This window comes from Mustela nivalis (assembly GCF_964662115.1).
Source record: "Mustela nivalis genome assembly, chromosome: 5".
Taxonomy (NCBI): Eukaryota; Metazoa; Chordata; class Mammalia; order Carnivora; family Mustelidae; genus Mustela; species Mustela nivalis.
In genome coordinates this window covers 105,306,562-105,332,277 of record NC_139024.1, presented here as the reverse complement: position 1 = coordinate 105,332,277, position 25,716 = coordinate 105,306,562, and the positions used below count along the sequence as shown (strand labels likewise).

Sequence of the window (25,716 nt, the reverse complement as noted above, 5' to 3'; positions counted from 1 at the left end):
GATTTGTGCCCAAAAGGTTTTCAAAGAAACTGCTGATATTGATATAAAATAGATATAAAATACGCTGTAAATGTTATTATAAAAATGGATGGAAATGACAAAAAAATCTGAAAATGAATATACATAATATAAAAATAGTTGAATAAATGTTTAGGATTCCAAAACTCAGTAATGTTTGCAAATACTAGGAAGTAAAATGAGTCCTGTGTGTGGGTGTTAGGTTGGTAGTAGGGAAAGCCATAAAATTGCTTTGCTGTCTAGGGAAAAATGGTGTAATCAAAAATCAATTTTGAAATAAAGGTAAACATCTAAGTAAAGTCTTAGAAAACCAAAGTCAGAATTACACTGAAAATTTCATCTCACTTAATGAGATTTATACAGGTAGTCATGAATAACCTAATAGTAGGTAAATATTTATACCACCAAGAGTCCTCCTCCCAAAAAATTATAATAGGCAGGATTATCCTAATAGATATCACTAACATCCTTTTGATTAAACCTCATAGGAAATAGCAATGGAAGAATACTTAATGATTAAGTCCATAATTTAAGTAAACAGACCATCATCGTCAGCAATAAGATGATAATGAGACCCAAAAAAAGGGCTGTTGAAACTGAATAAAAAGAAAACTTCTGCTTCTATTACCACTTACCATTATTGTGGGAGAACATTAAAATAAAACAAAAAAACAAGATAGTGAAATAAGACAAACATAAATAAGAGAGATAAATGGTAAAATAAATACAACATAGTTTTTATTATTTAGTTTCTAAGTCTTAAATATAAACTTGAAATCTGTCAGAATTAATGGAAAAATTACTTTAATAGTGATATACCCAAAACTCCAATAAAATAATAATTTTATATAGTATTTCCAGCTAACTAAAGGATATTCTAGCAAAGATGATCTATTTGACTATAGAACAAAAAGTATACAATTTCTAGGAGTAAACTTCTTAAGTATTATGGAAGCCCTATCTGAAAACAACTGGTAAGATATTGCTAATAGTTGTACAGAAACTTCAATAAATAAAGGGAAAATAAGTGGGGAAATTTAAGAGCATAAATATTTAAAGTTTATGGTTACCAAAGAAGATTCTACAACACAGCTGGAAAGCTAGGCAGGACACCAATAGCAGTAAGAATTAAATTGACCTAGGAATTTAACAAAACCATGTGGCTAAGAGTGAAGTTTGTTTCAACTGTAAATAATTCTGAAAACTTAAATAATGTTAAGTACTATATGGCTGGTATAACAACATCATCATAATCACTCCGGATCCAGGCTCCTTAATTAATTGCTCTGCCTCCTCACCATGGTGCTTTCACCTCGTACTTTTCAGATAACTAGTTGAACTCCAGCAATCCTAGCTTCATTCCACCAAGAACAAGGTAAAAGCAATGAAAAGAATGCCCCCTCCATTAAAGAACACCTTCCAGTATTTCACATCTTCCTTCCTATATCACATTATCCAGAACTTAGTCACATTAGAATACTTAACATCAAGAGAGGCTAAGAAATAGTCTTTACTTTAGGTGGCTAAATGTCCCAGGGCAATATAAGGGTTTCTGTTATTTAGGGGGAAAAAATAAGAGAAGGGTATTACAAGAAAACCTATAGTCTCTTCAACAGGCACGTCAAGGAAATGAAATATTGAAATGCTTCTGGAATATATATTTTATTTTGATTTTTGATAAAATAACAATAGAGGTGAGAAACATCAATCTGTTTCTGTAAAAGAGAACTGCTCTATCATTTTTTTTTTCATCAGGCAGAGTTAAACAGGCAAGGAAGAGTTTATTCAGTACTGTTGCAATAGAGGAGAGTGACTGAACTACTCTGCTGAGACAAAACACACAGACAAAAGTTTAAGGTCTGCAGTGAGCTAGTGGAAAAGTAGTAGAGAACACTAATGGGAAGGTTAGTGAGTGTACTTAGGCATCTGTGTTTGCTATTTGGCACTTGTCTCCATTAGGCTTCTAACCTCTGGGTGAGACTGGGAAATTGGTACCAACTTCATTCATGATTATCTCATTTCAAAAGGGTGGCTCCCAGGTTTTTGAGAGAGATAGTCCTGGGTTGTAAAACTCGTTAAGGGGCTGGGAGACTTACATCTCAAAGGGACAGAAAAAGAACTTACAACACAAAGTTTTCTAAAATAAACACCCTTTAAAAAGGGAGGTCAGAGCCAGTTTAAATTTAGTCAAGGTGAAGGAAACATTAAGGCCATGTTGGTCATAACTTTATTTCAAATATAGTAAGTCTGGGAGCAAGAACAGGCAGTGGGGGTAGTTGGTCGAGCAATTAATTATACAACAGTGAAATTGCTATCTCAGACTTAGCTTTTATAATTCCTAGTTACAGTATTTGCTCCCCAGATATACCTGGAAGAGCATCTCTTTAAATGAAGAGGAATTTGCCATGGATGGCCCTCCTACTAGTTATTTGGGGGCCTGAGAAAGAAATAGGAGCATTCTTCAGAAAACTTCAAATGGCTACAAAAAATAGGGGCTCTGTACTCAGAAGGTGAGCACCCAGAAGGATCGCTTTAATTTATTTCATAAAATGCTGTTACTATATAAGCATAGACAAAGTCTGGTCCAAATGACTCAGAGTATTGATTAACTGAATTCCATCCATATATTGTGCTGAAAAAAGTGCTGATAGGATATATTGCTGAGCCATTGTATTGGGGGTGTTAGGTTAGGTGTTTGTAGGGATGTGATGGGGGATGATTATATAAGCAAATGTCTAGAGGCTTATACCGTAAATAGCTAATGATAATGATGAGCTTTATACTAGAAAATATTCTGGAATGTAAGCAGCCTAGAATTATTGTGACATTTTTTTCACTGCCTTGTAGGTTGATTTCTATACACCGTAATTCAGTGATTTAAAATCTTGAGGTAAATGCTATTAGACTTTTTTCCCTTTGTGTGATAATTGTGCTGACTGAGAAAAGGACAACGCTTGAATTATCCCAATGTTGCTGTTAGGATCTGCTTTGTCTTTAAATTATGTAACCCTGTATTCCAGAGTCACACTTTTCCTCATATTTGCTTTCATGTATCCACCTTATTCTCTGAGTTAGCATGGTAGAACACAAGGCCCTTTCTGCATTTGCATTAAACAGTGTGAAAATTCTATGACATATTTCCTCTCCAATTAGCAGTCAATTGATTTCAGTGTCATCCTTATTAGGCCAGCCTGGGGGCTCACTCCAGCTGCTTTAGCACTCTAAAGCTTTCTTCTGTAGGAGATTTACACTAGATTTTGCCTCAGATTCCCCTTTACAACAAGTTGACATGTACCACCTGAAAATTAGAAATTTGAAAACAACAGCCTATTTCATATTGTACATTCATACTGTTAAATTCTTGCTTACTTGGACATACAACATTTGAATCTAATTCTTGAGGTAGAGGAAACAGTGAAGTGGATTGATGGAAGGAAGGAAGGAAGGAATACTTATAACTCCTTAAGCTGTCGTGTCATTCTGCAGCCTTATAATACCAGTAGGCTTCCTGTGGTACAGGGGTTATGTCAAAATTTGGTACCACTTTGGAAAGGGTAAGAGGCCATTTGAAAAACTGACACAGAATTCCAAAATTTTCCTTGATCCCTTTGACATAACAGAATGAGAATCTTTCTGTTTACCAATAATTGAGTAAAATCTTAGGAATCTGTAGTCACAATGTAAAGTTGGAATATTGATCACGTTTGCTATCATCATCATCATCGTCATCATCATCATCATCATCATCATTGTCCATACCATTTCTTGTAGGCTTCTGGTGTGTACATTCCTGGTTAGGAATTATACCAGTTGGTAAAGTCACTTCTTGAGAATTAGGGAAAGGACATGGTACACATAATTCTGTCCAATGAACTAAAATGTATTGTCAGCCTAATAGTGCGCATACTTTGTTTGATGCTAGAGATACAAAGGTACTTAAGTTATGAGACTTGCCTTTGTATTTATAGTTCAGAGACAGAAACAGACCCAAAGGGATAATTACAGTCACATGACATGCCCTGTGGGGACAAAAAGGAGAGGATTCACATCAGCTTGGAAATTGAGGAAGAAGAGTTAGAATAAATGGATAAAAATGGGTAAAAAGAGAAACAGCCCTACTAGAAAGCAATCATCAACTACTTAATTATATTTAATCAATTACTTAAGGTAGAAAATTCTGCATTTTCTGGATTTTTGAAAAGCCTCAGAGAATGGGTAGATCTTGAAAAATACAGATGGATATATGGAAAAAACTGGACCCCTGGAGCAAAAAGCCCAAAGACAGAATGTGGGACATGTTTGCAACATGAGAAGTAGATGTGTTTTGTTTAGAACAGAGCAACGGATACAGTAAAGATTTTTGTCAGTTACCTTTCTGGGTATTTTTATATTTTATGTCATTAAATATAGCTTATATCATGTATAGTATTATCTGTATATGAAAAATGAGAAAATGCAAGTCAGAATATAAAGCCAAGGCAATCAGCGGGTGCTTTTGAAAGCTGCATCTGTCTATTTGAACTTTATGACACTTGATTCTCTAGGAAATTAAGAATATTCAGAGAGTGAAGCAGAGGTGGTCCTTCACCTGTTTTAAAATATAAATTTACTAAGCTTTGTTGTTTTGGTTAGAAAGAAAACTAAAGATTTTTTAAGAACAGTAATGAAGTTGTTTCAGTAGTCTAAATTCAGTGGGATTTAGGTCTAGATGACAGAGCATAAACAATATAGAAAGAAACAAGGAAAAATACAAGCCAAAGATACTCCAAAGTTTTTCAGTTTCAATGGATGAAAACCAGGAGTTAGCTCTAAAAGAAAAAAGTGGATTTCAATGAAGAGGATAGATTTTGAGTGTTGTGAAGACATCAGAAAGAATATGACCTGAAAGCGACAAGATGTGACACTGAAGTAATGGATATCCAGTGAGGGAGAAATAGAATTGGGAATTTTCAGCTGAGAGAGGTAGATTTATTTCTTACCCTTTATGATGTAGCTATTTGCATAACTCTCATTATCTTGATATCTTTGGCCCTATTGGACATGTACATCAAAGGTAACATTTATTGTTAAGCTCATAAATGGGAGGTTGTGTCCCCAGCTCCCTTTCAGTCCTTCGTGTTTGGTAGTTCAAAATGGCAAATTTAACAACTACTATTGCTGTTGATGTCTGTGTGTGCTTCTTTGTAGATGGGCCTCATACAGTCTCCTTAATAACTTGGCCACAGGACAGATGAACCTCAGCAACTACTCAGTATGGTTAAGTGGGTTTCCATTTTCTTCTGCTTCTTTTGTCTTTTTTTTTTTTTTTTCCTGCACCTTAGCAATGAAAAGAGAACTGGTAGGGCTGGAACGAAATTGGAGCCAAATCCACAGGAGCCCCTTAAATGAAATATCAAGCATTAGCTCCTCAGCATAAGTGGTTTTCACATAGCCATTCACTGTGAGCCCCTACTGGGTTGAAGCAAAGTGTCCGATGAATTGGACATGTTTAGTCTTATGCCTGAAATCAGTCTTATGGGAAAGGTCCTAAAAGCAAACATAGATAAACCTGAGTTGATTTTCTCTTTTCAGTTGTTTGTATTTGACTGCCATGAAAGACTTAAATCACACATATCCCAAATTTATGATGGACAAATATTTAGTGGAAAATTGTAAAATCTTTTGCAAAAACTGAGTGGATTTAATGTATCATTAAGTGTAATTTCAAATTCTATATGTATGTAAACCCTTAGGTTAGTAAGAGTATAAAGACTATATTCATGATATCTAGGGAAATATTTTTGGACTATGCTGTTTATAGTGATTCTCAAATTTTGATATGATAAAAATTTTTAAAAATCCACTATTGAATCAGTACCCTTTATAGTTACACATAGGAATATATAAAATATAAATTTCTGTTTATCTGGGAGGCCAGTGAGCTTTTCTTACTACATGGTATATATTAAGAGTTCTCCAGAGAAGTAGAAGCAACAGGAGATACACACACAGAAACACAGATACACACACACACACACACACACACACACACACATATATGTAAACATACTTAGACATCATAAGTATATGTACATGTATATATGATATCTAAAAGGAGAAATGTTATGGAAATCAGTTCAAGCGATTATGAATGATAAGATATACACGATCCTGTTGTCTACAAGCTGGAGAACCAGGAAAGCCAATAGTATAATTCAGTTCGAGTCCCACAGCCTGAGAAATGTCAGGTTACTGGTGTAAGTCCAGGAATCCAAAGACTTTAGAACCTGAACCCCCTTTGTCTGAGAGGAGGAGTAGGTGGATGTGCCAGCTCAAGCAGAAGGAGAATTACCCCCTTCCTCTGTCTTCTTGTTCTATTAGGGCCCTTGAAGGATTGGATGCTGTCAGCTATATTGCTGCGGGGATTCAAATGTCAATCTCTTCTGTAAAAATCCTGTCATAGTCCATTCAGACTGCTAGAAAAAACTACATAGATTATAAACAACAGATGTCTATTTCTCATAGTTCTTGTGGTTAGGAAGTTCAGGATCATAGAACTGGCAGATTTGCTGTTTGGTTAGTGAGAGCTTGGTACAGGTTCTTAGCTGTATTTTAATTGTGTCATTACATGATGGAAGGGGCTCGAGAGCTCTATTGTGCCTCTTTGGTAAGGGTACTAATCCCACTCATGAGGGCTCCACCCTCATGTCCAAATCACTTCTTCAGGTCCCCTGCTCTTAATACCACCTGGCGGGGGGAGAGGTAAAGTGGGGAGGGGTTAGCATTTCAACATGTGAATTTTATGGGAACACAAACATTCAGACCATAGCATGGTAGTAGTCTAGATACTTAAAGGAAGAAACAAAGTCAGAAAGTATAAACTTCTTCACGAAAATTTGTATAATGGACAAACATACAACACTGTGACCTACTTGCTGTTTTCTATACATCAAGATATTTTAAACACACATACACACACACCTACATATATCCACATACTTGGCTATTAAAGTGGTATAATTGAATTAACTCTTAGAATAGACAAGACAATGTTCTTTGAGATGAAACATTTGAATTAAAATAGCAGTAACTCATCTTTGCTGTGTAAATGGTTATGCTTTTTTAATTCAGTTAGAAACAAATCTAAATGTCATAATTTTAAAATGCATAAATAAAAGGAATATGGTAGAACATTAATTCCCATCACTAAACATTTTGCTACCAATAATTAATATGTACAGTGAATTTTTATTATTTGTTTAGCAGAAATATTAATTTAAAATAAATTACAAAAAGAAAGCTAGAGAAAGGGAGAAAAGAAAGATGATAATAATAGATTGGATAAACATCATTTCAGTTGAGGAAGTTTCTAGTGAGAATTTGAACATCTAATCATTTCAGAAATTCTTTTACTTCCCCTAGGTTTTAGGGTTTTTGTTAAGAGTAGTCCTCACTTTTTCTCTTAACTTTTACACCTCCTACTCACAACATAGTCCATGACTGGCTGGTTTTTGCTTCAGCCACCTCTACGAAAGTTGCTGTCATCATGGTCAACTGTGATGGCTTAAGTGCTAAAAATAAGTGAATGTGTTTCAAACCTTAGTTCCTTCTGTCTCTCTATTGCATTTTACATTCCTTTATGCTTGATTTTCCATGTAATCCTCTCCAAGTTTTACCCTACCTTTTTATATTCTTTCTTTTCTGTCTTGGTCAAGTCATCATTGATAATCAACTTTCCCTTAAATCTGTTAGTCTGCAAAACTTTGCCCTTGGCTCTATTTCCTTTTACTCTGTATATGTAATTTCATACATTTTCATATCTCTAGTCAGTTCTGCAAAGTCATTTCCTCAAAAGCAGGGTATTGACAGGTATTTCAGTCAGGATCCAAACAGTTAAAACAGCACAACATGTTACAACAATTCAAGCAGGGTTTATTTACTGGGTGGAATAACAGTGGTGCATGGAGGGTGGTCGAACCACAGGAATAGTACAGAAAACACAGCAAGCAGCTGACAAGCTGTTACCACCCTTAGGCCCAAAGGAACAAGGGAAAGGGAAGATAGGAGGATCAATTGCTTCCATCAAGGGACTCAGCCATCTTTTTTTTTTTTTTTTTTAAGATTTTATTTATTTGACAGAGATCACAAGTAGGCAGAGAGGCAGGCAAAGAAAGAGAGAGAGGAGGAAGCAGGCTCCCCACTGAGCAGAGAGCCTGATGCAGGGCTCGATCCCAGGACCCTGGGATTATGACCTGATCTGAAGGCAGAGGCTTTAACCCACTGAGCCACCCAGGCTCCCCATCTTTTTTTTTTTTTTTTAAAGATTTTATTTATTTATTTGACAGAGAAAGATCACAAGCAGGCAGAGAAGCAGGCAGAGAGAGAGGAAGGGAAGCAGGCTCCCTGCCGAGCAGAGAGCCCAATGGCAGGCCTCTATCCCAGGACCCTGGGTTCATGACCTGAGCTGAAGTCAGAGACTTTAACCCACTGAGCCACCCAGGTGCCCCGGATTCAGCCATCTTGACATGACCTCAGCCAGAGATAAATATTACTCTAACCTCAGTTTCCTGCTTCCCTCCCAATACCGGCTAGGGTTCCTCATTGGGCCAAAGAAACCAAAGTCCAGAGAGCACAGAATCCTCATTATGTAGTCACATGGGTCAGTTTCCTGTACATAGACCATAGTGGAACAAGTTGGAGAGTGACTAAAAGAGTTAACTGAAATACCTGGTATAGTGATATAAACTATACATAATATGTGCTATACAGACATTAAACACACACACACACACACACACTGTTTTCCAAACTAACATATCCTGTGAAATGTCATAAATCTTTTTAAATAATGGTGTAGCATAATACTTTTTAAATAATGAAAAAAACAAACACAATGATAACAAAAAGGGATTAGGCAGAGAGTCAGGCTCTCCTGGGACCAAAACTAAGGTAAGTCACTAATTTCTAAAATCTGGCTCTTCTTATACCAGAGTCCCTTGAGAAGAGAATCTGAGTTAAAAGTTTATATTGAGTATATTCCCCGGAATGAGAGGAAAGGGGAAATGAAGCAGAGAAGAATGAGGATAAGTAGGAACAGGACCACATTATCACAACAGGCTTATAGAATTTTGGTGGGAGAAGGATGATTGTACTCACTGATCCCTTTCTCTGCCTCTGACTCCTGTTGGGTAAAGTTCATCCCCTTGGGATTACTCTCCTGAATTTATATGTTGCCTTCATACCAACTTCATTTAGACCTGAAGGAAGCCAGAGCCCAGCTGGCTCTGGGCTCTGGTGCAATGGCCCCTCTGGTATATATGGTGTCATGTGAGTAATCATTCAGTGCAGACCTGAATGGTGCCTTCTTTCATGGCATGAAAAATAAACACTGGTGCTCACCATGGTAGTCAGAAATCCTGAGGAAATACTTAAGACTGTGAAATTATTTATGGTGATGGTATGGCATCAGCAGTGACCAAAGTAGGGTCCTAGGTCCCTACTATTGTGATATAAATATGTACCATGATATAAATAAGGCAGGACTTTATTAGCTGTTTTCATAAGAAAATCAATGTATAAAATATAATCCTTATTTATTACTTAGAATAGGAAATGTGTCTTTCAAACACTTAACAATTATATCTAGGCATATCCTTTCACTTAGCATAAAACCTGCCGGAACCTACAGCATTGTTTTTTAAGAGTTTCTGCTGTGCAATTAAAGGCTGAGAAGAGTAAACAAATACAGATATCTACCTTACTCCAGTAGCAGAGTGCAAAGAAAATTTCATTAAAACCTAATGTTTTATCGTAAGCCATGCAAATATTAATTATTAATTAAATGATTTAAATGATACATTAACTAATTTTGAGGAATACTGATGCTTATAGAAACCTCCACATTTATCTTATGGATTTCAATACTTCCTGACATATAGTTAAAGGCACTGACTTACAGAATAAAGTCCAGGCTTCCCAACACAAATAATATGTAACGGTCTTTCTGATCAAGACCCTACACATTTATTCACCTATTTTTAAAACACTGAATGTCATCAGTATTCAAGAGTTTGAAATACATTGAAGAGGGAGGAATTTTATAAAATCCATGAGCTTACAATTTAGAGTCTAGGGAGAATATACAAATAAATAAGCTATTACTACATAAGGAGATTAGACTTCTGATAGATGTACGGAGGGCTAAATTTATGGGATGTATGCTAAAGTGGACTTGAGTGTCAGGCAGAGCTTTCCAAAAGAACCATATTCTAAGTTAATAACTGTTGTATAAATTGTGCTCAACCAGGGAAAGTAGAACAAAGCACAAGAGAAAAAACTGTCTGAAAGCTGAGAGATACCTCAGGAGGCAGACCCAGTTTGCCAATGGCTTTAAAAGCTGTGGTAATCACATTAAAGTTGGTACTGAGAGCAACAGGGAGTCTCTGAATGTGCTGAGGGGAGTAATGTGATCAGTTCACATTTTAACATGATTTACCCTCATTGCATTCTGGTGTACAAGTTGACAGGATCAAGACTGAAGGCAAGAAAGCCAAATGGATTGTTTTTCCAATCACCTAGGCAAGAAGTATTGATGGTAAAAAGAGGACTTACTTTATAGGTACATACTGATGAGTTGAATAGATCCTGCTAATGGTGTACATGTGTGGCCTGAGGAAAAGGGAGTAAAAAGGATTATGCTCAAGTTTCTAATCTGACTTTGGACCATATGGAAGAGCCAGGAAAGAGGATGAGGTTTCGGGAACAGAGGGTAAGAGCCAGTGGGCTCAGTGCCTAAGAGCACAGTGCCTATGAGATCCATAAGGAGTTAGAGATTTGCCCATATGACTCTGATATGAAACAGAGAAGTTGGGACTTATCAACACCTGTAAAATAATCTGTGCAAAATCTGGCACTTAAGAATATTCCAACTATGATACCATCACAGTTTATATTGACTTCCACATCCATTCTCTGTAATCATAAAATTTTCCAACTATGCCAATAATGGAAATATTTCACACTTTTCTACATTCTGTTTCTTCAACCTAGGGTAACCTTTGCTATTTGGGAATCTCTTCTCTGTATTTCAGGATTTAGATCAATTGACTTCTCTGTGACATCTTCTTAAGTTCTTGATACGGTCTTAGTGTCTTCCTCCTGTGTATTATCATAGCATCTTTTTCCATTCCAGACTTGTCCTGACTTTATTTGGATTTCAGTTTGACCCACTTCACCAAAGCTTTTTGACTAGAAAAGTAGTAATGACTATAATAAATTAGTTCTTTATAATTTTCTTGTATTGTGCCTCAGTGTTGGTTCCACATTGTTCTCCTTCAAGTAATTCCCCCTTGGTATTCCTGAGATACTTTAACACACTCAGTTAAATAAGATTGGCTGTCTAGATGTCAGATGCAACCCTGGTTTATTATTGGTTATTAACCACTGCTATACAATAATTCTTTAAGGCCCATTTAGTCTTACCTTGAATAGTCCTGGTAGTTCTCTGAAATATGATGTTAAAATTCATAGAGATTATGGAGTTGAGCCACTGAAAAGGCTATTAAATATATCCACCTTTCTTGAGATAAGCTGTAAGATTATAAATGTTTTAAGGCATCACGATTGAATGCATAAGAAGTGATGGTGCATAGACTGTCTCTACTGTCTTGAGGACATTGCTGGTCAAAGCCAATTGCCTACCTTCGCAAAGGCAAGCCTGGTATGTTCATATCAGACAAGGTTGAATCCATTGCTTCAGTAATATAATATAGAGTGTTTAAGAACAAGATGAGATAGACAATACTGCTTTAATATCCATAAGTATCCAATGCCTCAGCACCTTTTGATCTACTTATTTTCTTAGGTCATCTGGTGTATTTTTTAAAAAGATTGGTCTACACAAATAACATTATTTTCTATTCCAAGGTTTACATAAAGATAGAGTAAAACAAACATTTCTAAAATTAATGAAAGATAGAACTATATTTGCATCTTCCTTAGAACTTAAATGGAAAATGATACAGGGTACTGAGTGCCTCAGCTTGTTCTCTGTAGTACACTAGAATTTTAAGTAATGATTTTACATTTGGATTCAAGTTTAATTTTTTGTGTGCCTACTTTAAGATTCCCAAGTTAATTTATCAGGTTCTTCACAGCAGTGAGAAGCCAATGACTACCTTTTAATGTAAGCTGTCATGTTTGGAAAGTAAAATTATTTTGTCTAATATTTTTCCTTAGCCTTTTGAATTTTGAAATGAACATTTTTTTCTATCATTGCTTTAGCTATTTGTGGCTCTATTGTATTAAGCCTAGTATGTTGAAATAAACTTCTTAAAACATTCCCCTTATGAAATGGGCAATTGTAATAGCCATATTTTTTTTTTTTTTTCTTTAGAGAAATGACTATATCTCCTTGATTGCATTGCCTGCAATTCTGCTAGCTGTCCTTTGGTGAATGAAGATATTGAGGGTTGTGATTTTGTGATCCAGATGAGCAAGAATGTTATAAAATGGATCACTATTATTTGTAAAAGAGATATTTTACTGACTTCTCATGCAAAGTGGTGATACAAGTTCATGTGCTCAAGCTCCTTCTCCCACATTGCTAAAAAAGTATTTTTTAAGTAAAAAAAAAAAAAAAAAAAAAACCCATTCTGGAAAAGGAGATAGGTACTACCAGGGATTTATGTAAGATATTTTCTCTTTGGGTCAAGATTGAGGTAATTTGTCCCCAGCATGAAATTTATATCTTCCATATCATCAAACGGTATAATTCACTTAGTGAGAGTGAAGGCATGTGCTCTCAGTCCTGTCTGTCTGTCTGTCTTTGCCTAAGCCCTGTCTTGACCTCCTACGTGCATCTAAAATCTAAGATTCACCTATGCTTTTTTACCTTTCTCCCTGAACTACCTATTCTCTGCTTCACTTCCAGATCTACTGTCCATCTTTTTCTACCCTTCTTGTTACCCTGGGAGGCTGACATCTATGGGCTGCAACCACCCACATCCCTTTGGCCTCTGACTTTCAGCTGTGTTCGGCCAAAGAGAGGGCAAGACATTGAAGGAATAGAAAGAGGAAGAGATCACATTATTTATTCTCTATTCTCTCTGAGCTGGATATAAACTTGGTGGTAACTGCATTCCCTTTTCCAGGATGACAGTTCTTATCAAGTGGTCCTTCATCTATATCTACGTCTTTGTCCACAATGCAGATAGTACTTCATTTCCTTGCCTGTTCAGGTTCAGTGACAGTAACAGATTCTATTCTTGGGACATGTTTCAATTACTTGTTGATTCTCTTAAGCTTTTCCAACTTGAAAATAGTCTCCTTATTAAATTCATTTGTTACTCTTTCTGAGTTTGCATCTGTTTTCTGACAGCCCCTGACTAATGCACACCTCATATATGAAATTGATCACAAAGTCCTTTTGGAAATCAAATGTGACTTTGTTAAATTAACATTCGTTAAGTAGAGGACCACATGTTAGATGGTGTGCTGTGGTTCAACAAAAGACCACAATGGAGTTGAAATAGAGAAGTTTATTATTCACAGGTCCTGGAAGAAGTATGCAGCATGCTTTGAGGAGCCACATAGGAGGTCAAAGCAGGGTTTAGGCAAAGAGAGAGCGAGAGAGAGAGAGGACCTAGAGCAAATGCCTTTATTAGGATCTGTGAGGGGAGTTCTTTGGGGCTCCTGGGCCAAAACCGAATTTGTTAGTTCAAACCAAAAAGAACAGGCTGTTGGTAAGTGCCACGGAGATCTTATCTAAGTGGCATACAGGGAAGTCACTGGAAGATGGGGGAGACTGCTTATCATAAAGGCAGCAGGGAAATCATATTAAGAACTTGCATTTACTTGTGATACTACCAGCTGTTATCCAAGGTGTGCACTCATGGGAGGGGCTAATGTCAGTTCAAGGACCTCATGGGCTGTTTCACCCCAAAATGGGTGCCAAGGCAGCAGTATAACAGATTTAACTAAATTCTCAACACCATATTTCTCTCAAATGTTTTCATTTCTCTACATCCCAATAACATTCTCTTAGTTCAAGTTTCAATTGGAGTATTTTTATTCGTGTAATATTTGAATTTCTTCCAGCTACTTCTTTCTCAAAAAGTATTCTTCACACTAAAATCAAAATGGTAGTTCAAAACAGATATGGATTATTGGTTTCCTGATTAAAACCTTCATGTCTTCACATTGCCTTTAAATGTGGTCAACAAATCTCCCCATGATCCAGCCTCTGCCTGTCTCCCAAGATTCACCTGTTGGTGCATGTGCACATACACACACACACATACGCACACATGCTGTAACCTTCTCCATGCCAAACCATTTCCAATTCCCCTCACATGTCGTCTCTTTATTTTGAGTCTTTGGATGGGCAACATCCTTTGATAGGGTTCTGAGTCCCCTTCCCCACACCACACACTTCTTTGCCCATCCTTCTCTAGCCAGCCATAAACCTCTTGAAAAGGCTTTTCAGATGGTTTTGCTCTAGTCTCTTACCGTAGCATCTGTCCATAACTCTGTCATCAGTATATCCCCTCTAGTTCCCTGCCAGGAATGTAAACATTTTGGGAAGTTTTAGTTCAAGGTTCAAACTGTATAGATTCAAATCCATTTCCACCATATATTTGCCTCCCGACACTGAGCAAATTTATTAAATGTATACCTCTGTTTTCTCATCTGTAAATTTAGGAAAATAAAAATAGTCATGTTTTTGTATTATTAATACATAAATTGTATTATGAAACATTTAGAGCAGTGCTAGGTTGACAGCACTCAAAGCATAATGCAGTCCCGCAATTGCCTATTTTTTTTTCTCAACCCCACAAGATGGAAAGCTTATAAATAGGAGGGCCTAGGTTCTATTGCTCAGCATATCGTCTTGATTAGTTGAGTTTTTGGTGCATAGAGAGAACTCCATAAGTCCTGTCATTTTTTATTTTATCTTTTTATTTTTATTTTTACTTTTTGAGAGAGAGAGCATGAACAGGAGAGGAGGACAGAGGGAGAGAAGAGAGAGAATCTTAGGCAGGCTCCACACACCTGCACAGTGCCTAATGCAGGGCTCAAATTCACAACCCTGAGATCAAGACCTGAACCAAAATCAAGAGTCAGATGCTTAACTAACTGAGCCACCTAGGCTCCCCTTCATAAGTTCTTTTAGGTTGAATAAATAAATGAATGAATGATGTGCAGAATTCTAGATTGATTTATATGTCTTCTATCTTGAACCAAATCCTGGTTGGTAATATGTAGATCTAGATTACTTAAAGGAGTCATTTTTATTTTTTTTTTTAAGATTTTATTTATTTATTTGACAGACAGAGATCACAAGTAGGCAGAGAGAGACAGGGAAGCAGGCTCCCTGCTGAGCAGGAAGCCTGATGTGGGGCTCGATTTTAGGACCCTGGGATCATGACCTGAGCCGAAGGTAGAGGCTTAACCCACTGAGCCACCCAGGCACTCCAGGAGTCATTTTTATGAAATACTCTGGGGCTCATATGAATATGAAAAAGATCCTCTCTCCTTGTAAGACTGGAAAACAGATTTGCATTTGTTTTTGCCAGTGCACAAGTTCTTATGGCTAGAGTTAAGTATGTGATTTTAATCATAACACCTTGATTGTTAACTTGTCTGTCTTTAATTTGGATGCACTTTCCAGGTAATAAGTAATCATACATTTTTAATCCTGGCTGATATTTTAGAATATTCTTCTTTTCTGTAAGTTTTATGCTAATTTGAAAGTATTCCAGAGTAGTATTTCTCCATAAATGAAATGTAATTATGATAATAAATGTTTCCATTTGATATAAAACACTTACTAAAAATGCCCCATATTTTTATCTTTTCTTATTCTCTATAGTGGAAAGGTACTCAAACTTTAATGATTTCTAAATCTAAATGTAGCCAAAAATTTCAAAAATAACATTTTTAAAGGTTTTAAATTTTAATGTAATTTTAAATTTAATTTACTCAAAAAATCTAAATACCTTAAGGGTTAGATTGTCTATTTGTAGATTTCTCTAAGGATCCATCATGTAGCGTTCAATTTCCATAAGGATCCATTAGATTTTATATTTTATATTTTAAAATGATTTGTTTCTTTTTATGCCACTCCTTCGAATATATCTATCGATTATAAGTTTATAAAGTTGAAAAATACGTCTTTAGCAATTACTACATGTCAGAATTATTGAAGTACTTATTACTTAAGTAAGTAAGTGAAGTCGCTTTAAGGTTTTAAATCCTAAAAAAAGAGATAATCATAGAATATCAATTAAGGGCTCTATGGTACAAATACACAAAATAATATTAAGCACTTTCTAAAAATCGCAAGCTGTGCACCCATATCTAAGTCAACCTCATCTAGAATATATGGAAAATTACAAAAACATAAAGATATACACATTCACATGCTGTGTTTATATATATTAGCATTGAAAAAGTAAAGTGTTCTTTTAATAGGCATGCATTTTGAAGAGTTCCTGGAAAAATAAAGAAAAAAAGTGGTGATTTCCATTTTGGGTAATATTGCAGCTGAAAAAACATTCTGACTACAAGACAGACATAAAATACAGGCTAAAGTAGAGAAAAAGTTTTAAATTATTAAAATACCACAAATAATGGGAAAAATCCCTGATGATAAACTTTTTAAAGGTATCCAGAGAAGAAAGATGAGCTCCCTACGTTAGAAGGATAATTGCATGTAGCAAATTAATTTTCAACAGGAACAACAGAAGAGGGAAATTGGAAAACATACAAAATGCTCAAAAAGACCAGGAAATCTTATTTGAAAAGACATAAAATGGAGCAATATCTGTCATATATAATTATCTCCTATCAATTGAAGTAAAAAAGATAACCCAATTGAAGGGGTGAGAAAAGTATATATTCTAGTGGCTTAAAATATGTAAAATCTAAATGACAAATGATCTATTTAAAAATCATAATTTGAAATAGAAACAACAATGAGCTTATAATTTTTATAATGCTTACTAATAAGATACATAACCAACTAAATAAATGTGATAATTTTGGTGAATGATTGGGGAAATTAGTAACTAAAAGCAATCTGGGAGCTTTTGTACAGGGTTTTATGGACTGTGTATTAAAATAAAATTTGGCATACTTATTTCACCCAATAAGTTTTACTTCTAAGTATTTATTCTTCAGATATATTCATGGATGTGGACAAGATATTTACACAATGAATATTCTATCATATCATATGTGTAATTTGAAAAATTATATTAAAATATATGAATAGGGGTGCCTGGGTGGCTCAGTAGGTTAAGCCTCTACCTTTGGCTCGGGTCATGATATCAGGGTTCTGGGGTCGAGCCCCGCATCAGGCTCTCTGCTCGGCAGGGAGCCTGCTTCCTCCTCTCTCTCTCTGCCTGCCTCTCTACCTACTTGTGATCTCTGTCTGTCAAACAAATAAATAAAATCTTTAAAAAAAAATAAAATATATGAATAAATTTATGTCACCACGTAAATGATTAAATATTTTATGGTACATTTATACTAAGAACTTCTCTTATCAAAATTTCTGAGTTTTATTTATATGTAGTGACCATGAAATATCCCCAGAATATTTTGTGGGGGGGAGAAGCAAACAAGTTCTTTTTTTGTTTTAGTTTTGTTAAATAACAATATTTATAGCATGATTTCCGTGACAGAGACTGGCTAGATTCACTGAGCTAATTTTCCTACATTCCCTGGCATAACTAGATTACTCCCCATTCTTTTTTGCAATGAGTTTGGCCATGTGACTAAGTTTTGGCCAGTGAGATGGAATGGAGTAAGATTTTCCATATTCCATCTTTCCCCCCCCTCTTTTACCTGGTTAGTTATTTAGATACTCGCATGTGACACACCAGGCAACCTCAGAAACTACATAGTGAGAATGGTGAAGACTATGTCTCCTGAGACTCTGAATGTCACGGAATGACTAAGAAACAATTTTCCCTTCTACCTATCCTGATTGAATGTTATATGAACAAGAAGTAAGCTTCTGTATTGCTAAGCTACTGAGATCTCAAAGTGTATCTATTAGAGGAGGTAGCATTATCCGTTCTAATTTAATTTTACTTGTTTAAAAACCGATAGAAAAAGAAAATTAAATTATATGTCCATATAATCTAGGTATATATTTGTGCAAAATGGAACACAGAATGATTGCCTCTTGTGAATGGAGTGGTATTGGGTTGGTGAGAATATGAATAAGCACTCTCACTTTGTGTACTTCTATGGGATTAGAGTTATTTGGTATTCTTTAGTTAGATATATGTATAATATTTATAAATTTATGATGTCTAAAGGAAGCCAAAAAGAAATTTAGAAACAGTAACTTTGGAACTTAAAGGAAATCCTTTGTGTCTTACAGAAAGAAAGGAACAATTTAAAGTAAAAGTGCACTTTAGGGAAACCTAGCATATGGAGGGCATGAAGCATGAAATATTGAAAAAAAATGCACTGAAATATGGTTAAACATACATTTGGATATCTATTAAGGCACTGGAGACAGATAAAACTGAAAATAAGATAGAACCAAATAACAGAATGATGTATATTATCAATTGGAATTATTTTTGTCATGGGAGTTATTTTATAAGATGAGAAGAATTAAAGGAATTAAAGTCAGAGATACTGAAAAGAAAATATGAACAAGTAGAACTGGCAGAACGCAGAAAAGATACTTTACTAGTTTTTAGAAGGGGTGGAGGAGGTTTAGAATTTGAGATGTGGAAAAGGAGAAAAGGAAAGAAATCCAGATTTTCGATAATTCCTGATATAGCAAATTGTCCTAAGCATTAGTTTAATTCCCATCCAGTGTTGGGCTCTAGAGTCAAGTTTAGGACAGTTTGCATATTCTCTGTGATCAGGAACAAGTCCCAGTAGAACTGACATAGGAAAGGAGAATCAGAATCTATTGATGAGAATACAGCTCTTCAAAATTATCAACCCTATATACTGAGAAACAGTGGCTCGGAATGCCCTGGAATAGAAGTCCTGCCCAACACACAGCAATACTGTGAACATCCATTGTGTGAGAATGCTGTGATCTAAAGAACCTTATCTATAAATACATAATAGCTAAAAAATACAAAATTATGAGAATGAGAAATGTATTACTTTAGTGAGAAAAATTGGGACAATGTGAAACAAGATCTTTTAAAATCCCACTATTATGTTAATAGTGAATTAATTTATTTGTGTTCTAAAATGTTAAATATTATTGCATTTGTTATAGAATATGATTCTTACTGAATAATGTTACACTAAAAAAAGAAGAGTAGAGCTTGGATTTAATGTTTTAAGATTGATTATTCCATGCACAATTCTTTGTTTTGATATTTAGTTTTTATCCTGAATGGTAAATGAGAATTTTACATGAACTAACAGTAAATTTACATTTTTCCACTTTTAATTTAATTGTGTTAAATACTTCTTTTTAAAGATTTTATTTATTTATTTATTTGAGAGAGAGAGAGAGAAAGCACAAGAAGGGAGAGCAATGGGCAGATGGAGAAGGAGATGCAGGGTCCTTGCTGAGCAGGTAGCCCAATGCAGGGCTTGATCCCAGGACCCTGAGATCACAACCAGAGCAGAAGGCAGATACTTAACCAACTGAGCCACCCAGGCGCCCCTGTTAAATACATTTTAAATAGCCAACATTTTTTTTATGTGTATTGCTTTCAGGAAGAATTAACTGGGATTAATTATTTTTTAAATTATCAGATCAAACTAAAGAAAACATGAATTTTAGAGCTAGTAGACAATGCTGATAATTAAAAGGTTTTTTTTTTTTATTTTATTTTGTTTTTGTTTTTTTTTTTTTAAAGAGGAAGAGAGGGCGTGGGGGAGAGGGGGAATCTTAAGCAGACTCTACACCCAGCAAGGAGCCCAAAATAGGGCTTGATTTCACAACCCTGAGTTCATGACCTAAGCTGAAATCAAGAGTCAGATGTTTAAACAACTGAACCACGTGATGCCTCTTAAATAAAGTTTTGAAGACATTTTTCAATATGTTTAAAGCTCTATTTGATATCCTGATGTTCTCATGATTTTGAGAGTTGAAGGAGTAATTAAATTCTTCCCTGGATTTATTCCTAGGATCTACCACCACTAAAACATGACTAAGTGTTGTCAGTTATCTGGTGTGGGAATTGAAGTCCTGACCACTAAAAAACTCCACAGAAATACTACAGTTTCGTGTCTATATATACAGCAGGCAGTCTTTTGAACATGTGAAGTATTAATAAAATCTACAAATGAGGAATATAGGGAAGACGAAATATAAAATTAGATTATGATGATGGTTGCACCACACTGGATCTACTAAAATTTATTGGATCTTTCACATTAAATAGGTATATTCTATGTCAATAAATTATATCTCAATATGGCTATTAAAAGGAATGCATGACTCAGATAATAGGGAAAAAACTTGAAACATCTTAAATATATTAATTCCAAACTGATAGGATTAATGATGTATAACCAAACAATATAATACTTTGCCACTTTTAAACGGAGAATGAAGAACTATATCTAATGATAGGGCAACCTGCTAAGAATTATTTTTAGGTGAAATAGAAGTCAGTTAGCATATACTAGTAGTGAAAAGATGAAGTAAAATGTATGTTTATACTACTATTCTTGATTTTTAGAAAAGCATATATATTATTTCTACATCAAGTATGTCTTTTATTGCCTAGATTATAACATATTTATTTTACTGCTTTAAAAAAATATAATTACAAGCTCTGAAGCTTTGCTTCCCCCTACACTGTTAAGAGCCATAAACTCAAGATTCCTCCACGTGGATTTTCTTTCCTTTTAATACTTCATTATAATTTAAAAGTTACATTTTTCTGCTTACAAAGCAGGGCTTCCAGGGTTCACCTTTGTGAGTAAGTCTATTCCTTATTCTAAGAAGTGGAAGCCAGACAAATGTCTGCTGAGCAGAGATGAAGTCAGCTGACAAGCAAAATCCCTCAGGCTAAAGCAGTGTGAACTTCTTGTTGTCTGCCATGCAAATGATTCTGTAGAACTTTCTGGAAATGGGAGAATGGCAAGAATGAGACAAGGAGTGGAGTGTCCTCCTTTCTTGTTCCACCTATGCTTTCACATGATTTGCAGTCACTGTCATATCAAGGTGCCTTTCTCTAGAGATCTGACTTGATTTTGAGTAAAATTAGCATATGATTCGATCATTAATTCATTCAGAAGGTCATTAGATATTACCACTATTATAGGAATGACTGGTTCATCACTATATCTTTGTCCAAAGATACCCAAGAGTCAATCAAGCAGATTCTTTATACTTACTATTTTAGATCGTAAATCAGTATTTACATAAGAGGCTTTGAATGTAAAAGTAAGGAACTTCATCTTAATTCCAAGGGATTTTGTTGTTGCAGCATTATTTAGAAGAAAAAAAAGCTGGTAGTAAAATTTGAGGGAAAAAAATTAGGGAATTACTTACAGGCATCCATAAGGTACCTTTTCATCACTTTTAGAAATGAATACAATTCACTGTGAAGAACACATATTTCTAGTAATAAATCTAGAAATGAAATCAAGTTCAAGCAGTTTTACCACTAAAATGTAACGTGGCCTAATTTTTTGATCTTCAGTTCATGAGGGTTAAAACAGCCAAAGTAGAGCTATGTTTAGCCAAATTCTAATTATTGTACATAAGAGAAATGACTCTTAGTGTTAGGGTCCGTGATCAAAGGAATGAGACTGATAAAAACCGAAGGTCAAGCAAAGATTTATTTCGCGCCAAGCATCAAGAATCAACTGACCGGTCAGGGCTGTCTCCTACGAAAAGGCGACGATGATGATCCCGACAAGGTCACTTCCAAGAAGGTCGCTCTGGACGAGGCTGCTCTAGAGGAGGCTGCTCCCCGGTTGGAGCCGCTCCCAAGAAGAGGACACTCCCAGGATGAGGCGGCTGCTCAATGAGGTCGCTCCCCAGACAGGGCAGCTCCCAAGAAGAGGCCACGCCCAATGACAAAGAGGCGACGATGACAAGGAGGACAACCCAGATGACACAGACTCTACTCCCCATGGTGCCACTCTGACAAGGCTGCCACCCAGAAGAGACCACCACTGCGGACAGGGCGGCTCATGGCACAGGGTGGCGAGGCATTTTGCAGCAAGGCTGCCGGTGGCTAGGGGCCGTTGGCATCTCAGAGCCGCTGGCGTCTCAGACCGCTGGTGTCTCAGAGCTGCAGATGTCGGGACCACTGACAGCTGGACCGCTGATGTCTTGGGACCGCTGGCGTCTAGGGGCTGCAGGCGACAAGACCAATGACAGTTCAACCGCTGGTGTCTCGGGGGCGCTGGCAGCGCAGGGCCCGCTGGCAGCGCAACTGCCGGAGGCTGCAGAGGGCTGGAGGCTGCAGGCGGCTTGGGGCCACAGGTGGCTCGGGGCAAAGGCGAAACCCCCCCGAGGCGGGACCGCGGCTTGGGGCCGCCAGAGGTGGGACACCGCCAGTGGCTCGAGCTATAGGCACTGGAGACTGCACGCAGCTGGACTGCTGGCGGTGGTTATAGCTCTTATAAGAGCTCTTTAGAGCTCTTAGAAGAGCTGTTACTGCTCCTCCGCTCCCACTGACTCTTCCTTCTGATCCCACCGACAGCTCTCCTGCTTCTCCTGACAGCCTTGCACACCAACCTTTATGGGGTTGGTTGAGCCCCGCCCCTACACAGGTGGCCAATCGGATCTCAATTCACCCTAGTGGATATACACAGGCCCCACTGATTGGACGTCTCCACCCGGCCTGCCCCACCCCTACATCCAGGGTCCACAAGCAAGTTCCTCTGGGAGGGGCAGGCCCTTATATTCTTAAGCTTTGGGTTTGATTCATCCAGGTTTTTTATTACTTAGAAGAAATTAACTTAGCTTCTCAGAACTACATAGATAGACTATAGCTCTGTGATCCATCTAGGGTCACATTCTGTAGTTTAGGCATTTTCAACATTTATAAACCCATCAACTGAAAAACAAACATGATTATTCTGTTTGCTCTCAGTTAAACTGTGCATGCCTTTTGTTTTTATTTCGTCTTATTTTAAATCAAAGTTTCTGTTATTTCTGTTTAAATTCATGTACTTTTACTTACATTATGTTTTCTGATCTTTTTATAAACCTAGATCCCAGGATTCTACTCTGTCTACTGTGTCCTCTGTTGCTCCTTCTGGTATAACAGAAGGGGTTGGCTCCCTATGGACTTTCCTCAGCTCCCTTCTTGTAGTGCCGTCCACATGCCAGGAGGATGTGTGTCACAATGGTGGCACTTGCCATCCTGTCTTCCTCTCCAGGGGTATGTTCTCATTCCACTGTGACTGTCCACTACATTTTACTGGCCGTTTCTGTGAACAAGGTAATCAATCTTCATTTATTTTTTTTAAAAAACTTATAAAGAAGGTATAAGAGAATTGCAACCTTATTGTACATATTGACAGATACTAGCACAAACAAGAAACATCTGTATAATTTTATTTGAAAATGAATTCTGATAGAACACTTTTAATTCAGTATTACAGAAGGAAACCTAAGTTTATTTTTCTCCATTAGGGTTGTTATTCAAAATATATATTCAGTTGTCACACAAAACAAGAGTTAAAGTTGAATGTAGTGTTACTTATATATTTCTTCTGAAATTATGGTATAATCCATCCGTTGTCACCATAAAAACAATTGAGTTCTACTTTATACTATTTTTATTGCTTAATTGTTAATCAGGTCATTTTTTTTTTTGCATTTCATAAGCAAATCCTCACATTTAAATTATTTCAGTAAGAAGAGTACATTATTTTTTTGATGCTTAAGAATATGGTTTTAGTATTAATGGAGCTATTTATGAATCAAAAGAAAACTTCCCTGTTGTCAACATCTAATGGCCTCCTAAGAGTCTCTCAGTTAATTAAGTTAGTTAATTAAGCAGTGTTGGACAATTAGAGCCAGAAATGCCCGGGGCAGATTACAAAGGCATTAGGTCATGATTGTATGTCCCTACACTAAGAGCTGAAAAATGACATTGTTTTCTAAGTAAAATTAATCACTTGTTCTAAATTGGGTAGGTGAGGTTGTGTATTGTCATTGGATAATGATTTAGATGGCAGAGAATTTCATTATTTATCCATGATTGTGTTAAGTATTTCCTTTTTTTAATACAAAACTGTAGAATATCTGGAAGCAAACTCATAGCTACACATAATACGTTATTCAACTCTTCTTGTCAAATGACGTTGTATGAGTGTATGTGTTAAAATTCAGTCAGGTAAGCAAGTAAATATAGTAAAAGGCATGGAAATGTAAACATGGTCTGTTTTCATGCTCATTATATAATTATTATGTGTCCTTAAAGTCTACTTTTTAATTGTAAAATGCTTTTGAAGACACATCACTGTTGCTTGATTTTTTTATTGAATATTTCATATGTCTGCAAAATACGAGAGTTGTCTTCTGCTACGGTATGAGATCATTTATATTGCCTTCTGTAAGTAGAGTTCTAGGGACATAATTTGGATTGTAAAGCTCTTCTAGATCCACACTTAGCCATTTAAAACTCTGAGAGGGCTTTTTCTTTTCTTAATTTCATGCTAGGTAGAGATTTAGAAAAATACCCTTCTTACCTTTCTTGAATTATACTTCAATTTTTAATGTTTTTTTTTAATCCAAATTTACTAATGATAGTGAAATTGATGTTACAGCATGAGGAATCCTTAGTTATTGGCTCTGTCTCCTGGTCAGTCACACATGTTGGACTATAAATGAACCTCTAGCCATAATCCTTTTCTCTCCTACTGCATCCTCAGTTTTCAACCCTTTAACTCCTTACTGAGTAGTTTTAACACTGCTGCACAGACCTATACTTTCCTCCAGAAATAGAGAAATCCAGGTTTGTTTGGAGTTAAACCCAAGACTTGACTTAGGTTAAATTGTATTTGGTGTTTTGGATGGCAGAATACAGGAGACTGACCTCAGGAAAAAAAATTGCAAATCTCTATTCTGTATTTGTTACTGAGAATATTTTGTTTTTTCCAGCATTATTAATAATCACTTTCTGCCTTCTAAATTTTAATGTTTTTCCTGTTTAATTTATAATACTTTAAAAACTACTAATAAAATGACATATAATACAAAAATTAGGTAAACCACTATGTAGTATTTATTTCTAAGTGCAAAATAATCAGAAGCTGTGACTAATTATTACGAATTGGAGGGTTTTTCTTAAGGAACTATTAAGTCAGAAATACCTGAGGTTGTGTGATACTCTAAACAAAATTCAGTCAATAGAACTCTTTTTAGATTATCAGTTATTACAATATTATCTGTGATTATGTTCTTACCTCCATTTTTGGGAAATATTTCAGTATAATTTTTAGAATATGGTGTAATATCTCTAACTATAAAAATTATATTTATTTTAATCATTTATCTCTTTTAATTAAGTACTTTTTCTCTTTCCAAGAAAGCCAAGAGCAGGTTTGTCTTTTCAATCTAATGCTCTAAATATAATTCATACTGGTATGCATTTTATAATCCAGATTGACAGATGATGACTGGTGCCTAAGACCCATGATTCAAGAATTTGGTGCCATGATGAGACTATTTATAGCATTATCTAAATTGGCCAGATTCCACAATTTATTTTTTTAATTAATTATTTTTAGTAGCATAAAATGTATTAT

The 25,716-nt window shown here is 35.9% G+C and overlaps 1 protein-coding gene across 1 annotated transcript in view; it reads left to right on the top strand.

Moving 5' to 3' along the window:
• EYS (eyes shut homolog) overlaps positions 1 to 25,716 on the top strand; it is a gene marked incomplete at its 5' end in the record, with an annotated part of 1,535,590 nt that overhangs the window by 1,058,097 nt on the left and 451,777 nt on the right. The window contains 1 exon segment of the mRNA XM_082729457.1: positions 23,173 to 23,402. Coding sequence (XP_082585583.1) covers positions 23,173 to 23,402 — 230 coding nt within the window.